The sequence below is a fragment of the Sminthopsis crassicaudata genome, chromosome 2 (genome assembly GCF_048593235.1).
Source record: "Sminthopsis crassicaudata isolate SCR6 chromosome 2, ASM4859323v1, whole genome shotgun sequence".
Taxonomy (NCBI): Eukaryota; Metazoa; Chordata; class Mammalia; order Dasyuromorphia; family Dasyuridae; genus Sminthopsis; species Sminthopsis crassicaudata.
Window position 1 is genome coordinate 59,675,022 of NC_133618.1, and position 19,499 is coordinate 59,694,520.

Sequence of the window (19,499 nt, forward strand, 5' to 3'; positions counted from 1 at the left end):
CTCTGGGCAGGCAGTCAGGCCTGCTCCCCTCTGAGAACTGGGGATCCCTGGGGGGGATAGGAGGGTTTGTCCGGAGCTTGGGGGTGCTCTCCCTTCCCGTCACCCGCACTGAGCACCTCGTGTTTGACTCTGGGTAGAAAGCCAAAACCGGAGGGGCCGTGGAGCGGCTGACGGACACCAGCAAGTACACAGGCTCCCACAAGGAGCGCTTCGATGAGAGCGGCAAAGGAAAAGGCATCGCGGGCCGGCAGGACATCCTCGATGACAGTGGCTATGTCAGCGCCTACAAGCATGCAGGAACCTATGATTCTAAGGTGAAAAAGTGAGGTCCTGGAGGCTGCCTCCCCCCTGCCTGAGGGGCCAGGTCCAGGCCCAAAGGGCAAAGGAAAGGTGGGGAGGAAGAGCACTGACCACCTGTCTCCCGCCTTGGTGGCCAGGCCCCACCCCCAGCACACCCCAGGCTGCCCTGACTTTGTGCCCCGTGCCTTCAATTTCCTGCCCAGATGTGGGGGCCCCATAGGCCTGCCAGGGCCCTAACCCAGGCTGGTCCCATTGCCCCCTCCTCACTAACCTTCTGGGCAAAGCATGGGGCCCAGGCCCTGTAGCAAGATTCCCAACCCAAAGGGAAATGACTGGCCTGTCCGGCCTCCCCCCCATCTGCTTACCCCATATTTAAACAGCTGACCCTGGATCGATACCTGCTCTGTACTCAGAACCCAATAAAGAAAGCCTTTTGTACTCACCCTGGCTTGGAGCCTTGAGGGAGTAAGGGGGATAACTTGTCTTGAGTGGGAGTCCCAGTCATTTCACTTTCACAGGGTCTGTTCTGGCTTGCCAGTGTATCCTTGCCCAAGTGGGAGCCCCCATCTTTAGAAACCAGGAGTGAATGGGTTGACAATCCTTCCCTTTGTCTTCTGAGAAAGCCTTTCATGAGCCCTCAAATCGGATCCCCCTCAAACATCTCCCAATTCTAGCTCATCCTGTCAGTTTGACAGCTGAAGGTCCAGGGAGCCACTGGAAATGGGGTAGCTTCCCTACAGCCCTCAGCCCTCAGGGTCACACTGGAAGATGGCTGCTGCTCTCCTGCTCTGGCCGGCAGGGCCCTCCAGCTCCTAGGACCATGGAGGCTGGAGGCATCCTAGGGAGGGATTACACTAAAACACCCTCACCTTGGGGATTTCCTTATAAATGGCCAACCCTGTCTCATCCACAGTGCCCCAGTGACTGAAGTCAGGCCAAACTGGACTAAACAAATCAGCAGTCCTGGACTGGACCTAATGACCTTAAGGCTCTTTCCACAAACAGGACTTTGCACATGGCAGGTGATGATCTATTAAATTTGAGACTTACTGTGTTAGAATAAAAACAAACCACAAGTCCTGGTGGAAAGCTTCATCCTAATTCACATTGAATTTTTTTTCTAGCTGCATATGTCATTTATTTTTTTAAAAATCATATACTTGGGCATTAATTAAAAAAAAACAAAGGCATTAAAGTAGAAAGTAGAAATATCAAACATTTCTCTTAGGAACAAGGTTGAAATAAACATAACATTTTCATGGAAGAAATGATTAAAATTAATTGGAGACTAATCCTAAAGAATTTGAGGGATGGTCAAAAAAAAAAAGTCAAAGATAGAACCAATCATTTCATTAAAGATAATGACAACAATAAGACATCATCACAATATTTTAGATACAGTAAAAGCATTCTTTAAAGAAAATTAAAATTTTAAATCACTTTCATGATAAAAGAGAAATATTATACCATGCAACTAGAAAATCAAGAAATTAACACTCCCACACCACCAAGGTAGTAATTTTGAAATGAAGAGATGAACAAAATTCAAAACAAAAGAAAACAAAAAGAAAAACACCCATTTAAGTAATAAATAAAACCAGGAAATGTTTTTTAAAAGATAGATTTTTTTTTCAGTAGGATGATTTATTTTTTCCTTTTTTGTTTTCTTTATTTCTGGCTATACATGTGCATTAATTTTTGTCAGTACACATTTCTTTATGAATCACATATTGAATTCTTTCCTCAAGCCAAGCCTTATAGCTAGTGTTTATAAAAGCGCTTTAAGGATTAAAAAGCACTCTTTCAATGTCTCATTTTCTTTTAAAAACCTTGGAAAGTTAAGTGCTACTATTATCCCATTTAAACAGATAAGGAAACTGAGGCCGGATGGGTTACAGAGTTACAGAGCCAGTAAATGTCCAAGGCCAAATCTGAACTCATTTTTCCATCACTCTATCCTTTAGCCCTTGCTCAGGCACATGTTCTCCCTTCTCTGTTCTTGCCCCACCCCATCACTTAAAGCCTACAAGCAAACAGGAAGGGAGTAGGAAAGTAGAGCCTGGGCAAAGGGAGCCCCAGACTGAGAGGAGCTGGATTCTAAAAAATCCCCTTTCCATACTTCCACAGTGCTGTCCTGGGGGTGGGGCCTCCCGGCTGTTCTGAGGAACAGGGCAGGGGTAGTCTTGATCAAAGCTATATGGGGCTTGCCTCAGAGACATAACTGCCCGCTGGCATTGATCTCAGAAATCAATAACTCCATCTCCACTTTGTACAGAAGGAAACCGAGATCCAGGAGGAAAACCATTTGAGGTCATCCAGCTGATTAGAAGCAAAGCTAGTCGGGTTCCTGACTCCCAATCCAGGACATTGGGCCCCATCTTTTTAAAAATTAGAAATGGCTCATGTATCTTAAATAAATCAAACATCAGGGAAGAAAGAAAGGGAGAAAAGGAGGGAGGAAGGAAGGGAAGGAAGTGTAGAGTGCTTTCTAGAGCCCCCACCTTGAGTACCCCAGCTCTACAGGCTAGCTCTCTGGAGGATCTCGGGCCAGCTGGAGTCCTTGGTCTTAGTTGGGGAGTGAAGAAGGCAGGAGACCTGTGAGGCTGGTCAGAGATGGAGTCCGTTTATTTCAAGTCCTCTCAGCCCTTAAATACCTTAGTATGCTTACATCACCACAGCACATGAGCATGTACTAACTGTAGTAGCATTACATCGACACAGCACACAAGTGCTATTTTCCTGCTATTGATATGTAAGTTCCTCTTACTGTAAGTATCCCTTGCTTCAAATAGAACCCAGGTGGTCAAGCCTTCCCTGACTTCTCAGTGAGAGCACTAGAGGGAGACGGGGAGTCAAATCAGACATTGTCAGCAGGTTCCCTCTGGGCTGAAGGGTCTTATATCTCACCTAGAACTCCCCCACTATCTGTGGCCCTCTACAAGGAGGAAAAAAAGGGAAGAAGGGAGGGAGGGAGGGAAGGAAGGAAAAAGGAAAGGAAGGAAGGCAGGAAGGGAGGAAGGGAGGAAGGGAGGAAGGAAGGAAGGAAGGAAGGAAGGGAGGGAGGAAGGGAGGAAGGGAGGGAGGAAGGGAGGGAGGGAGGGAGGGAGGAAGGAAGGAAGGAAGGAAGGAAGGAAGGAAGGAAGGAAGGAAGGAAGGAAGGAAGGAAGGAAGGAAGGAAGGGAGGGAGGAAGGGAGGGAGGGAGGGAGGGAGGGAGGGAAGGGAGGAAGGCGGGAAGGCAGGAAGGCAGGAAGGCAGGAAGGCAGGCAGGAAGGAAGGAAGGAAGGAAGGAAGGAAGGGAGGGAGGGAGGGAGGAAGGGAGGAAGGAAGAAGGGAAGGGAGGGAGGGAGGAAGGAAGAAGGAAGGAAGAAAGGAAGGAAGGAAGGAAGGAAGGAAGAAAGGAAGGAAGGAAGGAAGGAAGGAAGGAAGGAAGGAAGGAAGGAAGGAAGGAAGGAAGGAAGGAAGGAAGAAAGGAAGGAAGGAAGGAAGGAAGGAAGGAAGGAAGGAAGGAAGAAAGGAAGGAAGGAAGGAAGGAAGGAAGGAAGGAAGGAAGGAAGGGAGGGAGGGAGGGAGGGAGGGAGGAAGGAAGGGAGGAAGAAGGGAAGGAAGGGAGGAAGAAGGGAAGGAAGGAAGGAAGGAAGGAAGGAAGGAAGGAAGGAAGGAAGGAAGGAAGGAAGGAAGGAAGGAAGGAAGGAAGGAAGGAAGGGAGGGAGGGAGGGAGGGAGGGAGGGAGGGAGGAAGGAAGAAGGGAAGGGAGGAAGGCAGAAAGGAAGGAAGGAAGGCAGGAAGGAAGGAAGGAAGAAGGAAGGAAGGAAGAAGGAAGGAAGGAAGGAAGGAAGGAAGGAAGGAAGGAAGGAAGGAAGGAAGGAAGGAAGGAAGGAAGGAAGGAAGGAAGGAAGGAAGGAAGGGAGGAAGGAAGGAAAGGGAAGGGAAGGAAGGAAGGAAGGAAGGGAAGGAAGGAAGGAAGGGAAGGAAGGGAGGGAGGGAGGGAAGGAAGGAAGGAAGGAAGGAAGGGAAGGAAGGGAGGGAGGGAGGGAGGGAGGAAGGAAGAAGGGAGGAAGGAAGGGAAGGAAGGAAGGAAGGGAAGGAAGGGAGGGAGGGAGGGAGGGAGGAAGGAAGAAGGGAGGAAGGAAGGAAGGAAGGAAGGAAGGAAGGAAGGAAGGAAGAGAGGGAGGGAGGGAGGGAAGGAAGGAAGGGAGGGAAAGAAGAAGGGAGGAGGAGAGAAGGAAAAGGGAGGAAGGGGGTGGGAGAGAAAGAGGAAGGGAAAACTTTAAATCCAAGCCCCAATTCACATTTCATTGACAAGAAAGCAGGCCCAGAAAGAGTTCACAGAATTGTAGTTAAGATACTTTAAGTCAATGATATTTGACCAGAGAAGTTCCTTACCTCATTACACTTGAAAAAGGAGTCAGCTAGAAAACAAGTTTTAAGCACCTACTGTGGTCAGGGCTCTTTGCTAAGGACTGGGACGGGGAAAAAGGCAAAAGACAGCCTGTGACTTCAAGAAGCTCCAAACTTAGTGGGGCAACAACATGCAAACAACTATGGACAGAGAGGGTGTGAGTGTGTGTATACTCATGGAGGCCCCACGTGTTGCACAGGAGAGTTATTATGTAGTTCTAAGGGAGATTTTCATTCTCATGAATGAAAGGGGGGAAGCAGGGCGTTGGCCAGGGGCCAGCACTCTGCTCTGAGAAGGGTCCAGGGCTAGAACTGTCTCTGTCTGTTCCCTTGATTGGGCAGCGAGGTGGTGCTGGGAGCGGATAGAGTGCTGGGCTGAAGTTAGGAAGACCTGAGATCAACAGGTCCCAGAAGCTTTCTAGCTATATGTTCTCCGTTTGCCTTAATTTCCTTATCTGGTAAATGAGCTGGAAAAGGATATGGAAAATCACAACATCTTTGCCAAGAAAACCCTAATGATGGCATAAAGAGTAGCACAATAGGAGCAACTAGGTGGCGCAGTGGATAGAGCACCAGCCTTGAATACAGGAGGACCTGAGTTCAAATGTGGTCTCAGACACTTAATACTTCCTAGCTGTGTGACCCTGGGCAAGTCACTTAACCCCAAGAGTAGCACAAGAGTAGGACCTCTAGGTGAGATATAAGACCCTTGGAATTTGGATTTTCAGGTTCACTTTTTAACTTCTGCTTGCAGTTACATTATTAGAGGAAGCAGAATCCTGTGTTTTACAGCCAACACGTGACTCCATTCCCACTAAATTCCAGGCCATAATAAACACATAGCACATTTAGCCAAGAAACTCGTTTATCCAAATTGATAGCAAAACAGAAATGAGTAAAATTGGAACCAAGGAGGATATATAGCAGACCATCCTGAGGGAAGGACCTCTCCCATTCAGGACCAGCTAGCTCAGCTCAGGAAAGTCCCAGGTCTCACCCAAAGGAAAATTCTCCAAGTCTCTAGTGTAGCAAGCTGGGGAGAGAGGTATGATGGACACTTCCAGGTCCTCTTCCCAGAGTCTCAGCAACCTGAAGTGGGCTTGGCCTCTTCCCTTTTAAAGCTGGAAATGCCCAAAGCAACTTGAAGCAACTCAAATCTTGGAGAGAAATGAAGAGTGCTTTTTTTTTTTTCTTCAACAACTCTGAGAGTACTGATCTCCAATAAAGAGAGCATCCCATACTGGAAGGCTTTGAGATTGGGGTGTATACATATATATTATATATATGCATTTATGTAGGTATATGTATATATTCATATATGTACACAGCAGATATATACATATATGAATATAAAATATAATTTATATAAAATATTTATTTTAAAATATTTACAATACAAATGTATAAAATATACTTACATATACACATATTATTTATTCATATGTAAAATTTGGAGATACTCTCAGAGGAAAGGCATTATGATTGAGGAAGAGAAGGAAGGAATAAAACTTTGGCTAAGTCTTGAAGAAAGCCAGGAAGCAGAAATGAGGGGAGTCATTCCAGGCAGTTTAGGAGAACATCTGGAGTTGGCAGGTGGAGTAGCTTGTGAGGGGAGTAGCAAGGCGGCCAAGTCCCTGGATGGTAGATCCACAGAGTGGGGTAGCATAAGATACTGGAATACTGGTAAGGTGGAAAGGTCATGGAGGGCTTTGAAAGCTAAACAGAGGATTATATATTGATCCTGAAGACAGTAGGGAGACTCTGGAGACGACTGAATAAAAGGGTTAGCAACACACTTCATTTGGGAGAGCCCCCAGGGAAATTTTTTTAGGGGTGAACATTTGTTAAATACTCAGTCATAAAATAGTTTTATTCATCAAACTAAAACTTTTTTACAAGTAAGATTTACTTTAAAAATGAAATACAAAATTCCAACTATTTGCTTGTAGTCATAGAATTATAAAAAGATTTTTCTTTTTAACCATATGATGTTGTTGTTTGTTAGGATAACCAGGTGAGAACTCAGGTTGTCTGGACAGTGACAAGGTAAGAACTCAGGTTGTCTGGACAGTGACAAGGTGAGAATTCAGGTTGACTTGACAGCTCTCTGGCTCAGACCTTTGGTTCGGGCCTTTAAAGGGAGTTTACACCTTAGGAATTCTAGGAGGAGCAAGCTCATTGGTTGAAGTAATGTTTCCCAATAGCCCTTGCGTTATCCCACGCCCATTCTCTGGGAGGATAAAAGAAGGGCAGCATTGGGTCTGAGAGAATCGACTCTGGGATAAAGTCTTGATGCCAGGCAGGCTGAAAGGAGACCAGTCTGATTTGAGGAAGGACAAGAGTTGGAGATTCAGAGCTCCCAAGAAACCTGCGCACAGAGGAAAAGATTTTACAGATCTCCTCCCAGAGAAGGATTATAATTGAGCAGACGACCAGACCCTCACAATTCAAGAACATTACAGTTGTTCAGTTGTTTCACTTCATGCCTAATTCTTCCTGACCTTAGCAAGCTGATGGCAGAAGAGCCCAACACTCACTTTTTTTTAAAATTTAATTTTTTTTCTTTTTACTCATCAAGTTTTTATTTCTTCTTTTTTTATTAATTTTTATAATTATAACATTTTCTTTGACAGTACATATGCATAGGTAAAATTTTTTTTTACAACATTATCCCTTGCACTCCCTTCTGTTCCGAGTTTTCCCCCTCCTTCCCTCTATCCCCTTCCCTAGATGGCAGGCATTCCCATACATATTAAATATCTTATAGTATATCCTAGGTACAATATGTATGTGCAGAACCGAATTTTGTTGTTGTTGTTGTTGTTGCAAAGGAAGGATTGTATTCAGAAGGTAAAAATAATCTGGGAAGAGAAATAAACAAAAAAAAACCCCCAATGCTCACAATTTACACTCATTTCCCAGTGTTCCTTTTCTGAATGTAGCTGATTCTGTCCATCATTGATCAATTGGAATTGGATTAGCTCTTCTCTATGTTGAAGATATCCACTTCCATCAGAATACATCCTCATACAGTATCATTGTTGAAGTGTATAGTGATCTTCTGGTTCTGCTCATTTCACTCAGCATCAGTTCATGTAAGTCTCTCCAAGCCATTCTGTATTCCTCCTGTTGGTCATTTCTTACAGAACAATAATATTCCATAACGTTCATATACCATAATTTACCCAAGCATTCTCCAACTGATGGATATCCATTCATTTTCCAGCTTCTAGCCACTACAAAAAGGGCTGCCACAAACATTTTGGCACATACAGGTCCCTTTCCCTTCTTTAGTATTTCCTTGGGATATAAGCCCAGTAGTAGTATGGCTGGGTCAAAGGGTATGCACATATTGATAACTTTTTGGGCTTATTCCAGATTACTCTCCAGAATGGTTGGATTCTTTCACAACTCCACCAACAATGCATCAGTGTCCCAGTTTTCCCACAGCCCCTCCAACATTTGTTATTTGTTCCTGTCATCTTAGCCAATCTGACAGGTGTGTAATGATATCTCAGAGTTCCGACACTCACTTTTACCACTGTCTGGAGAATAGGGTATCTTATGTAGGATGAAGTTGAGCTACAACAAATTTAGTTCATGGGCAATGCCCCTAGCTTTTATTTTAGCATCAGTAAGCTATTTCTTAGAAAGAGTGGGGAGAGGGAGAAAGAGATAAAAGGAGAGACAGAGAGAAGGAGACAGAGATGGAGGGAAGCAAGAGTGTCTTGTTTAAGAAACAACATGGGAACCAGCAGAGTTATTGGATCCAAGAACACATAATGGGAGAGCAAGGGGAAAGAACACTGGAAAAGTCGAGGGGGGGATTAGATTATAAAAGTCTTAAGAAATCAAACAGAATTTTATATTTGATGCTGGAGGTGACAGCAAGTTTGTTGAGTAGTAATAGGGCTGAGGGGAATAAAGTCAGACTTGTGTTTTAAGGTCACTTTAACAGCCGAGTAGATGAAAGATTGGGATAGGGAGGAACTTGTGGCAGAGAGATGAATCAGATTTGAGAGGGGCTTACCCTGGATGATGGCAGGGGCAGAGGAGGGAAAGGATCCTATTCAAAATACTTTTCAAAGGTAGAATTAACAGGACTTGGCAACAGATTAGATATTGGCAAGTAGGGAGAGAGAGTGAAGAGGTTAAGCCTGAGTGACTTGGAAGATGGTGGTCCCCTCAACAGCAATAGGGAAGTTAGGAAGGGGAGTTGATTTGGGTGAAGAAAATAAGTTGTTTTACACATGTTGAATTTCAGACATCTACAAAATATCCATCTTGGGATGCCCAATAGGCAATTTGAGATGCAAGACTAGAAGTCAGGAGAGAAGTTAGAGTTAAATAAATAGATCTGAGGCTCGATTGTACAGAGATTGTCACTGAATCCATGAGATTTACAGTTTCTCATCTGTGAATGAGAGCTTCATGAGAAACTGGTGAGAGCACTAAATATTATAGAAAAGGATAGCTCAGGACAGAGCCCACTGTTATTAGGAGAATCCAGTCAAGGAGGCTCTTTGGAGATGTTAGGCAGGAGGAGAACCAGCTGGGTAATGAAAACTTGGAATATTCTATCTCTCAATCTCTCTCTCTGTCTATATATGCATACATACATACATACATATATATATGTATATATATTCTCCCCCATTATATCCTAAAACAATTTTAAACATTTGAGTTACTTTTAAGTCATGAGTTTTAAATTCTCTCCTTCCCTTCCTCCTCCCCTCCCCCTTTCTTAAGATGGTAATCAGATATAGGTTACACATGTGCAGTCATGTAAAATATTTCCATATTAGTCATTTTGTGCCAGAAGACTCAAAAGTAAGTGAAAAATAGCATGCTTCAGTCTGTATTCAAACGATATCAGTTCTTTGTCTGGAGGCAGATAGCATGCTTCCTTATTAGAACTTTGTGATAGTCTTGGATCATTGTATTGCTGAGAAGGCCCAATCATTCACAGTGCTTCATTGAACAATATTGCTGTTATTGTGTCCAATGTACTCATTCTGTTCATTTTACTAGCATCAGCTCATGTAAGTCTTTCCAGGTTTTTCTGAAACCATCCTGCTTGTGATTTCTTATAGCACAATAATATTTCATCACAATCATATACCACAGCTTGTTCAGATATTCCCCAGTTGATGGACATTTCTTTGTTTTACAATTCTTAGTCATGACAAAAAGAGCTGCTATAAAGATTTTTATACAAATAGGTCATTTCCCCTTGTTTTTGATGTTTTGGGGATATATTTAGCAGTGGTATTGCTGAATCAAAGGCTTTGTTCACAATTCCAGCAACAACACATTAGTGTCCCTATTTCCCCACATACCCTCCAACATCCATCATTGTCCTTTTTTGTCATATTAACAATTCTGTTAAATGTGAGGTAGTACCTCATTAAAATTTATTATAGAGGATAATGTGGCAAACATGGAGAAGTGGAAATGACAGTCTGAGTGGGGATTGGAGTAGTTCCATTTTATGGCAGTCATTTTTTTGCTCTGAGAGTCCATATGGGCAGTGATTTCCTCCCTTCCTTCCTTCTTCCTCCCTTCCTTCCTTCTCCTTTCCTTTCTTTCTTTCCTTCCTTCCTTTCTTCCCTCCTTCCTTCCTTTCTTCCCTCCTTCCCTCCCTCCCTTTCTCTTTCCTTTTTTTCTTTCTTTCTCTGTTCTTTAACATTTCATTTGAATTTCAGTGCTCCATTCAAACAGGGTGGATATGCTATGAGGAGTCCATTTTTTGAATGCTAAACTGATCAAAAATCAACTATATTATAGCTAGTTTATGAACAGAGACAGGTGGTTTAACTGGGTTTTTTCATTGTCAAAATGTCTCATTGCAATAATCTCTTTAAGATGTCCACAGAAGTATCATAAGCCATTTTTGCAAGTATTTTTTTATTGAATGGAAAAAATACTTTTTTTGTCAATCAGTTACTGTTTATAAAGCGCCTACTAGGTGCAAGACCATTTTGGGATGTGATTACTCTTGAGGAAATTGCCACACATTTTGCTATTACATAATCACACTTTAGAGCATATTGACTAGATCTACAAACCTTTCTCAAAATTGTCAGCTTTTTTCCCCACTTTGAATCCTAGGATGGTCTACACCTTTGGCCAAATACAGAACAATATTAATCAATGACTTCATTGCACTCTTAGTATGGCACCATTCTTGTGTAGACAAAAACATTTCCTTACCTTATCTAACCCTAAGTATATCAATACATTTCCCTTTATTAACACTTCAGTATGAAAAAGATCTCAGCACATTAAATTTTGGCAACATTATCTTAATCTGTTTCTTTTCTAAACTAAAGTTTTTTCCCAATTAACAAGCATTTGTTCTCTCTCCCACTTCCACTGTTATAAACAAAAAGTCATTTTTTGTTAACAAATTTGCACAGTAAAGCAAAACAAATTCCCATCCTGTCTATGTTCAAAAATGTGTCATGTTTCCTCAATCACTTCTCTGTCAGGAGGAAGAGAATGTCTCAAAGCTCTGTAATTATGGTTAGTGCTTACATTGATCAGTTATTAAATCTTTCAAAATTATTTTTAAAAAGTTGCTGTTACAATATAAATTTTTCCTAGTTTTGCTCACTTCATTCTGCATTATTTCATACCAGTCTTACCACTCCTTTTTATTTCTTACAGCATAATGGTGTTCTATTACATTTATATACCACAACTTGTTCTAGGTAGCCCTGTGTAAAGAATGCTGGGCCTGGATTCCCCAGATCCTCACTAGCTATGTGACCCTGGGCAAATCACCTATTGCCTGAACTTTCTCATCTGTAAAATGAGCTGGAGAAGGAATTGGCAAACCCAGAATAGGGTCATGAGTGTTGGACACGACTGAACAATGACGATAAATTACCCAATTGGTGGGCACCTCCTTGGTTTCTGGTTCTTAGTTACCACCAAAAGAGCAGATATATTTTCATACTTACAGGATCTTTTTTTCTTTGATGTATATAGTCCTGGCAGTAATAGTGAGTCAAAGGGTATGCAGAGTCTGGTAACTTTGGGGGCATAGTTCCAATGGACTTTCCAGAGTAATGGTACCAAGCTATATGGCTAAAGATAGCTTAGATATTTTCTCTTCAGAATTACCTGTTTTCATGGAAATTCTTAATGGAAGCATCTAAGATATATGTACATATGTAATACCACGAACACAATGATTCTAATTCCTCTGTTTCCTACAATAAACCATATTTTAATATTAAATGTAAGTATCACATAATTATGTTAAAATGTATTCATGATTATGCTATTTCAGAAAAATGTATTCAACAGAGATGGCAAACACCAATCATAGCCAATAGTAGATCAAAGTACTTTTTGAAATGGTAGTCATAAAGACTAATGGCAATGTAGCCTCTAGTAGTGGGGACCCAGGCTTCCAGACAAGGGCTTTCTCTCTAGAACAGAGAACTGCCCAATAGGAGCCCCATTCCCAGATTAGGCATGGTATTCTCTGCCTATGTCAGATTCCCCAGGCCCATTCTCTCTACCTTGGCTGATATGAACCATGGGCACTTGGCCCTATATATAATATTAATAATCTTGTTATACTAATACCTCCTGTCCTAGATGAAGGCATATTGGAGAGGAAATAGAAGAGACTTCAAGCTTGCAAGATCTGGAAGTCCAAGCGAGCAGCCAGAGATCTGGGGATGGGCTCCACGCCAGAGTTTGCTGCCCACCAAGCCCAAGGATAGACTGGGACTAAGCCCCTCCTTCAGCATTATTGGCATTTGCAAATGACCTCAGTGAGGCAAATGCTTTTTAGGTTTGAGTGCTACCCTCTCTTGGGACTCAAGTGATAGAGGGATGTTTGTATAATGGGTATAATAGGAATAGCAAGTATTCTTAATTGATATTAAAATGCATCTATTAGGGAGTGATATTGCCAGTGGGTGGATGAAGAGTGGGTGCATGAAGAGGCTAGACAGGAACTTGTAGCATTAGAGAATACTGCCCCCCCTCAATCCCTCAGGGCTGCCCCTAAACTCTTGTGAAGATGGAGCCAGCCCAACATTTCTGGGGACAGTATTGAGCCACTTCTTTGGGAAGACACCCAGCAGGGTCACTCTGCTGACAAGAAGTCACCCAGGGTTCTTTGAAGACAAACACTCGCTCACATCCAGTGGGCCTCTTTCAAGGCGGGGGTGGGGGGGTGGGGGTGGTGGCTAAGTTTTAAAGAGTGCCTTTACTCGACCCCCTCCTACCTTAAACAAGCTCCCCATGGGGCTCCGCTTTTGAATGCCCGCAGACTGAGCTGCCATTAGGGGCTCTGTCTCAGGGCTCACTTTCGATGAGTCCTCTTCAGTGTGACCACAGCTCTCATGATTCCCTTCCTTGCTCTTGTTCCCCTCTTCCTCATTCTGTCCTCCTCTTCTTCATCTTCCTCCTCTCCCCTCCTTCCTCTTCCTCCCTTCTCCCTCTTCCTCCTCCCCCTCCTCTTCCTCTTCTTCCTTCTCCTCTTTGCCGTCAGAGAGAGTTCTGTGAGAACAGGGACTCTTCTGGCTTGGGTTCGAGTGTTTAGCACAGCAGCTGGTGCCTGGCACTTCTTGGGTCCCCAGGGCTATACTATTTTGCTGGGGGACCTCGTTGGCTCTTAGGGATTCCCCAATCTCTAATTGCAGCCTCAGTATTTCTCTTCAATGGTGCATCTCCAATAAGAACCCATCTCCACCATCCCATTCACCTCCCCTTCTCAGAGCCCAGCTCAGCTCCGGGAGGCCTCTCTGCCCTGCCAGCACACTTGCTGCCTTGAATTCATTTTCCATATAGCTATTTGGGTACATGCTACACCCCCAAGACTATATGCTCCTAGGAAGCAGACTCATTTTGCTCTTTATATTCCTGGGGCCTAGCACAATGCCAGGCACAAGGTGAGTGCTGCATAAATGCTTGGCAGCTGGTGCAAAGGAGGAATGGGAACTGCACAGTTGTGGGGAGGGGAATGAGATGAGAGATTTGGAGGCCTCATTATCCCCTTTCCCTGCTGCCTCCTGCAAGGGGCTGCAGCAAAATCCCACCCTACAAGTGGTGAGCTATCAGATCGTGGGCAAGGCTCCTTTCCCATGCACAGTGGTTTCCACATATCTGGGTGCTATTCATACCATAAAAAGAGTACAACAATTTAATAGTTGGATGGACCCTTAAGAGATCACCTGTCAATCCACTTTTCTCCTCTTTGGAGGAGAGGACACTGGAGTCAGGAGAAGAGTGGCTTTAGGCACACAGGTAGGGGAGTTAGGGTAGAAACAAGTCTTCTTACCATCAATCCACTGTTCCCTTCTGAGCATTCCTGGTAGGAAAGAATGCTCTTCTTCAAGGAAACAGTCTAGTATTGCTCTCATGGTTCCTCCAGAAGCCATTAATCAATTTGCTTGGAAATTCTCACAGAAAAATCTAGAAACAACAGATTCTTAAAGCTGGCAGGAAGCCACAAGCTCACAGTAGGACCAAGCCATTTCACCCACTGTGGCAGCTCCCAGGTAGTGTTTAGGAACTCATAAAATCACAGGACAGGAAAAGGGCCTATGAGAGAAGCTGGCCAGAGCTTGGACCAAGGACATTGAGACAGCTCTAAAACGGAAGGTACAGGTAGGAGGCATCATAGTACAGGGAAAATAGCAGTGAATGGAGCATCAGGGAGCTAAGAGCAGATTCCAGCTCTGCTACTCATTAACTGCTTGACCAAGTGCAAATCCCTGAACTTCTCCAGGCCTATTTTTCAGATATAAAATGAGTAGGGTTAGTAGCTTTTCTAAGGTCCCTTGCAACTGGTGTCTACCACAAGACCAATGTCAATATTATGGGCAGGAATCTATCCTCAACTGGACCACATGACAGTACACAAAGAGTTGTAGATGGATGCGTCTCCTAATTTGGCTTAGGTTTCCAATCAGCCACAGAATCACAAAATTCCAAAGCTGGATGGGACTTCAGAAGCCAACAAGAGCAACCCATATTTGAAGCACAAATTCCTTCTACAACATACCCCATAATGGTCATCTAAGTCTCTGCCTGATGCCCTCCACTGGCAGTAAACTTATGTCTCATGACAGTGTATTCCTCTTAAGGCCAGCTCTAATTAGGGGAAAGGTTTTACTAATAGAGTCCAAACCTCCATGGTTAGACCACCTTACTCAAGACTCAGTTGGCTGGTGCCAGATAACCTTTGGCTTCTGTCCTTAAGCACTCTGGGAACTCAAGTGACATTCCAATTCAGCATAACGCCCAAAGTGGTCCATGGATTTATTTATAACTCAAATACATTGTATCTGGGGTGCGGTCTTCTTTACTGCCACTGCTTTCCTTTCTCTTCCACATAAGCTGCCTCCAAATCAGCGAAGCATGTAAGTTTCTAATCCTTCGCTGAGCCTTTCTCTTTGACTTGACTCTGAAGATTAAGGAAAAACAATGAAAAGCATGTTAAACTAAAACAACTCCTCAGCCCCAGAGCCTTTGAAGTAAACATGTCTTCTGGCCTTGCCCCTGCCTGACTGAGGCACAATGGGCCCTACAGAGTTAGAGGCTTTAACAGCTGGGATGGGGCAGCCAGGCCATGGGGGCTGTGATCCCTCCTTCTTTTGTTTTTCTGAATGCTTGACTGATGTTCTTTTTTCCCCCCTCATTTCTGTCATTCCCCATTAATCTTCCTTTCATTATTCAAAGCTAGCGAAGTGTCAAATTAATTCAGGAGCTGGGAGAGAGAATATTTCCTGTATTTTCAAAAGAAAACCCAGCCCACAAGACAGTCAGAGCCTAAAGCTAGCATCCTCAGGTAAAAATTCAACTCCCTCACACACTCCTGACATTTTATAAATAATTTTTTCCCTCAAAGATATCCTCAGCATCAGTCCAAAGGGAGACCAGCTAGCCTTAGTCATTTTTTCCTTCCTTCACATTTCAAATGACCTCCTTTTGGCTATGCTAGACACTTCATCTGCCTGGGTATTGCCCATTACTCTGCACCTCCTGCTTGGTCTCTCCTTCCTCGTTTCCTTTGCCATCCTCCATCTTCTCTCTGTATCCTTGGGTCCACCAGGTTCTGCTCTTGATTCCTTCCTCTCTATACTCTTTCCCTTAATGATTTCATCTGCTCATAGGCTTCAAGATTATCTTCAGTTATCTTTATGTAGGGGACGTCCTAATATCTCTTCTAAACTTTAGTCCCACTCTGGACAGTGGACAAGTTGAATCAGAATACCCCCCAATTCGCCCCGCTCCACATCCCCTTATTTCTGCCCAGCTCATGTTCAGTATCTTAAGTCATGTAGGGTACCCTAGATTTTTCTACTCTCCTTCACCTCCCATATCCAACTAGCTACCATGTCATCAATTATACTTCCACATCATTTTTTAAAATCTATATTATCATTTGGGCCCTCATCACTACTCACTTGAATTATTTTAATAGCTTCCTAACAAGTCCCCCAAACTTTAGTCTTTTTTTAAATCATTACTCTATCCTCCACAATACAGCTAAAGTATTTATGGCACTGGTCTGACTCATGTTCCTTGACTGTTTAAAAACTTGCCATTATTTCTACGGGAAATTTTCTACTAACTTCTTGATTTGGCATGTGAGACCAGATGTCTACAATGCTGATGATACTCCTCTTCAGGTATCTTTCTGTCCAGCCAAACTGAACTATCAACTATTATCCAAACTTGAGAACATATTTCCCACCTCCAGGCTTTTGCGCAAGCCATTCCTATGTCTGGAATACACATTCTCCTCATCTCTGCCTTTCACAATTTCTTCTCTTAGTTCAAGGTTCAGATAAGGTGCTACCTCCTCTATGAATCCTGGAATGCTTCTCCCTTCCCCTTCCTTCACATCTGCCTCTCAGAATCCTCAGTTTTCTCCAAGATTCAGTTCAAGTACCACTTTCTGCATGAGGTCTTTCCTTGTATCCTCATTCCCTCTCCAAGGTGATCTTATAATTGTTTTGTTATGTTTTTTGTCTATGTATACAGATATAGATCAATATGTATGTATATATGCATATATATACATTAAAACATATTTTGTCTCCTCTATCAGAATGTAAGCTGGAGGACAATGAGAAAAATGATTATTTCTTTCTTATATTTAATAACTAATTATTGCATTACAAACAAGTTTTTTTTTGTTTGTTTTTTGCTTTGCTACTTCTTCATCCAGAAATTAAGCAGTGTAAGAAATCTTTGTCAAATCTTCCTCAAAAACATTGAAGAAAAAAAATTCTAAGGCTAATTGGGGGATTCCTGCTCAAATAGGTCTGGGAAAATGTGCTTTTGTCAGACAGGTGATATGGAAATAGATAAGTCTCTTTGACCAAGGCTTGGGTGATCCAAGTCCTTCTCAAGACCTTCAATGGAATATAGCCCATCTCTCATTATAATATTCATTCTTTCATTAACCATTAACTAATCAGAATTGATAATCTAACATGAGGGATTTTTGGCATCTGACAATACTGCTGATTTCTTTTATTAAAATGCCGGCATTATTATTAAAATGACTAATTACCCAGAAAGTATGTCTTCCTAACCTTTTAATTGTTACATGTATTGTTTTGTTTTTGTCTTGATATACAATTGTCTTGACAATTTGGTTTCCCAGAGGTCCCTGTTCTCTCCCCAATTCAAATATTCCTAAGTCTCTCCATCTAACATTGGTCTCCTTCACTTGGTGCTTTTAGCTGTGCACATCTGTAGCCTCTCAGTAGAATGTAAACTCACCAAAGGAAGGGGATTTTTCTTTTTTCTTTTCTTTACCCAGCCCCTGGCACAGCACCTTATACATAGAAACTTTTTAATGTTTGTTAAATTAAATTGAATTTCTAGGGGCAGAACTTGACTTGTTGGAAGAAAGTGAAGGGCACAGAAATACAAGTGTTTATTACAGCTGAGCAGCCCCGATGAAGCCATCTAACAGGTCATTTGGGGTTAAAGTACTGACCGCCATCAAGAGTTGTCTGAGATAAGGAAGGCTGTAAGGTTTTTCCAAAGGGTGATGTTCTCCCTACTCGATGACTCTTCTCAGGAGGCAGGACTGCTTTTCCTGGATAACTTTTTTGTTCTTTATTCAATTGTTGTAGCAGATACTCATTGGTTGTAACCAGGGACCTAAATTACAAGATAAAGTCATCATCAATTACATAATTAGGCCAGCAAAAGCCAAAGTCCTCCTCTTGTGCTTTGTGGTATCCTAAAGGTACCTCATGGGTGTGCCCTAATGGTTAAGGAAAATAATTTAAGCTTTCAGATCCTCTTGAACTAGAAAAACTTTGAGTATAGGTTCAATTATGGAGTTAGATGTGGGCTTCAAGGCCAGTGAGCCCAAAGTCCCTCATTTTATAGTGGAAAAGGAAGCCCAAAGAGGTTAAGTGATTTGAAATAAGATTTTCTAACACAAATTCAGTATTTCTGCTAAATCATAATGCTATTCCAATGGCTAATCTGCCCCTAGAATTCATGCCAGTGAAATATGATGAGGAAATGTCCTGATAATTTTTATGGTACTCTCGCTGGCATATTAAAATCCAACCAGAACTGGAACGTAGTTCTGAGTTTGCAGGTTTCCCACTAATAGGAAATACAATTTATACATGTTAATCCATTCAAAATATATTCCATTATTACAAAAAAAACCCAAGAAAATTAAAGTGAAAAATGACACTTCATCTACACGCAGGGTTTGTCGGTTCTCTTTCTGGAGGTAGACAACCTTTAGAATTGTCTTAGATCATTTTCTCAATTAGAATAGCTAAAGCTCCAGGGCAGCTAGGTGGCGCAGTGGATAGAGCACCAGCCTTGAATTCAGGAGGACCCAAGTTCAAATGTGGTCTTAGACTCTTAATACTTCCTGGGCAAGTCACTTAATCCCAGCCTCAGGGAAAAAAAAAAAAAAAAAAAAAAAAGAATAGCTAAGGCTTTCACAGTTGATAATTATTACACTATTGCTATTACTGTGTACTGTGTTCTCTTGGGCTCATTTCACTTTGCATCAGTTCATATAAGTCTTTGGGTTTTGCTGAAGCCATCTTGCTTGTAATTTCTTAGAGCATAATAGTATTCCATCACTATCATATGCCACAACTTATTCAGCCATTCCTCAATTGATAATCATCCCCTCAATTCCCAATCTTTGCCACTACAAATATATTTGTACATATATTTTCCTTTTTTCTTACATCTCCCCTTTGGGGAGAATTTAATTGTTCTCCAATTTGGTTAGACAAGTTCACAACTTCACTAATAGTGTATTGGTGTCCCTATTTTTCCATTTCCCTCAGAATTTGGAATCTCTGATAGGTATGAGGTACCTCAGAGTTGTTTTCATTTGTATTTCTCTACTCAGTAGTGATTTAGAGCATTTTTATGTGACTATTGATAGCTTTGATTTCTTCTTCTGAAAACTATCTGTATATCCTTGATTATTTGTCAATTAGAAATGGCTCTTATTTTTTTAATTTTTAAAATTTATTTTATTTTTAAAAATAGATTAAGGAAAAAAACAGAAAAGGAAAACAAAAGAGAACATTGTCATGTGCCCAGCACAATGATCAGAGAAGATTCAAAGTATATAACAACAAATTACCAGTTCAAGAAAGTGTATATATATATAGAAGTATAAGAAGTAATTATATTGAGTACCCATCTTTTCTTTACTTCCTTGTAAATTATTCTTTTGTTTTCTGCTGCATATCTTTTTTACTTTATTCTTTTATGTTCACTTTCATCCCTCTCCTATCCTCAAGAAGGCTATAGTTCA

General features: G+C 42.1%; 2 protein-coding genes across 2 annotated transcripts in view; one reads left to right on the forward strand and one right to left on the reverse strand.

Annotated features, from left to right (window-relative positions):
- The window catches only part of ZDHHC1 (zDHHC palmitoyltransferase 1), a 60,121-nt gene extending 59,379 nt beyond the window's left edge, over positions 1-742 (forward strand). Inside the window, 1 exon segment of the mRNA XM_074284708.1 lies at positions 138-742. Within this exon segment, the coding sequence (XP_074140809.1) occupies positions 138-326 (189 nt within the window). The 3' untranslated portion in view covers positions 327-742.
- A 14,233-nt stretch (positions 743-14,975) lies between these two features.
- Positions 14,976-19,499, reverse strand: part of LRRC36 (leucine rich repeat containing 36) — a 45,478-nt gene continuing 40,954 nt past the window's right edge. Inside the window, exons 14-15 of the mRNA XM_074286462.1 lie at positions 17,685-17,851; positions 14,976-15,134 (exon numbers count right to left, since the gene is read on the reverse strand). Of these exons, the coding sequence (XP_074142563.1) occupies positions 15,079-15,134; positions 17,685-17,851 (223 nt within the window). The 3' untranslated portion in view covers positions 14,976-15,078. The remainder of the gene's footprint in view (positions 15,135-17,684; positions 17,852-19,499) is intronic.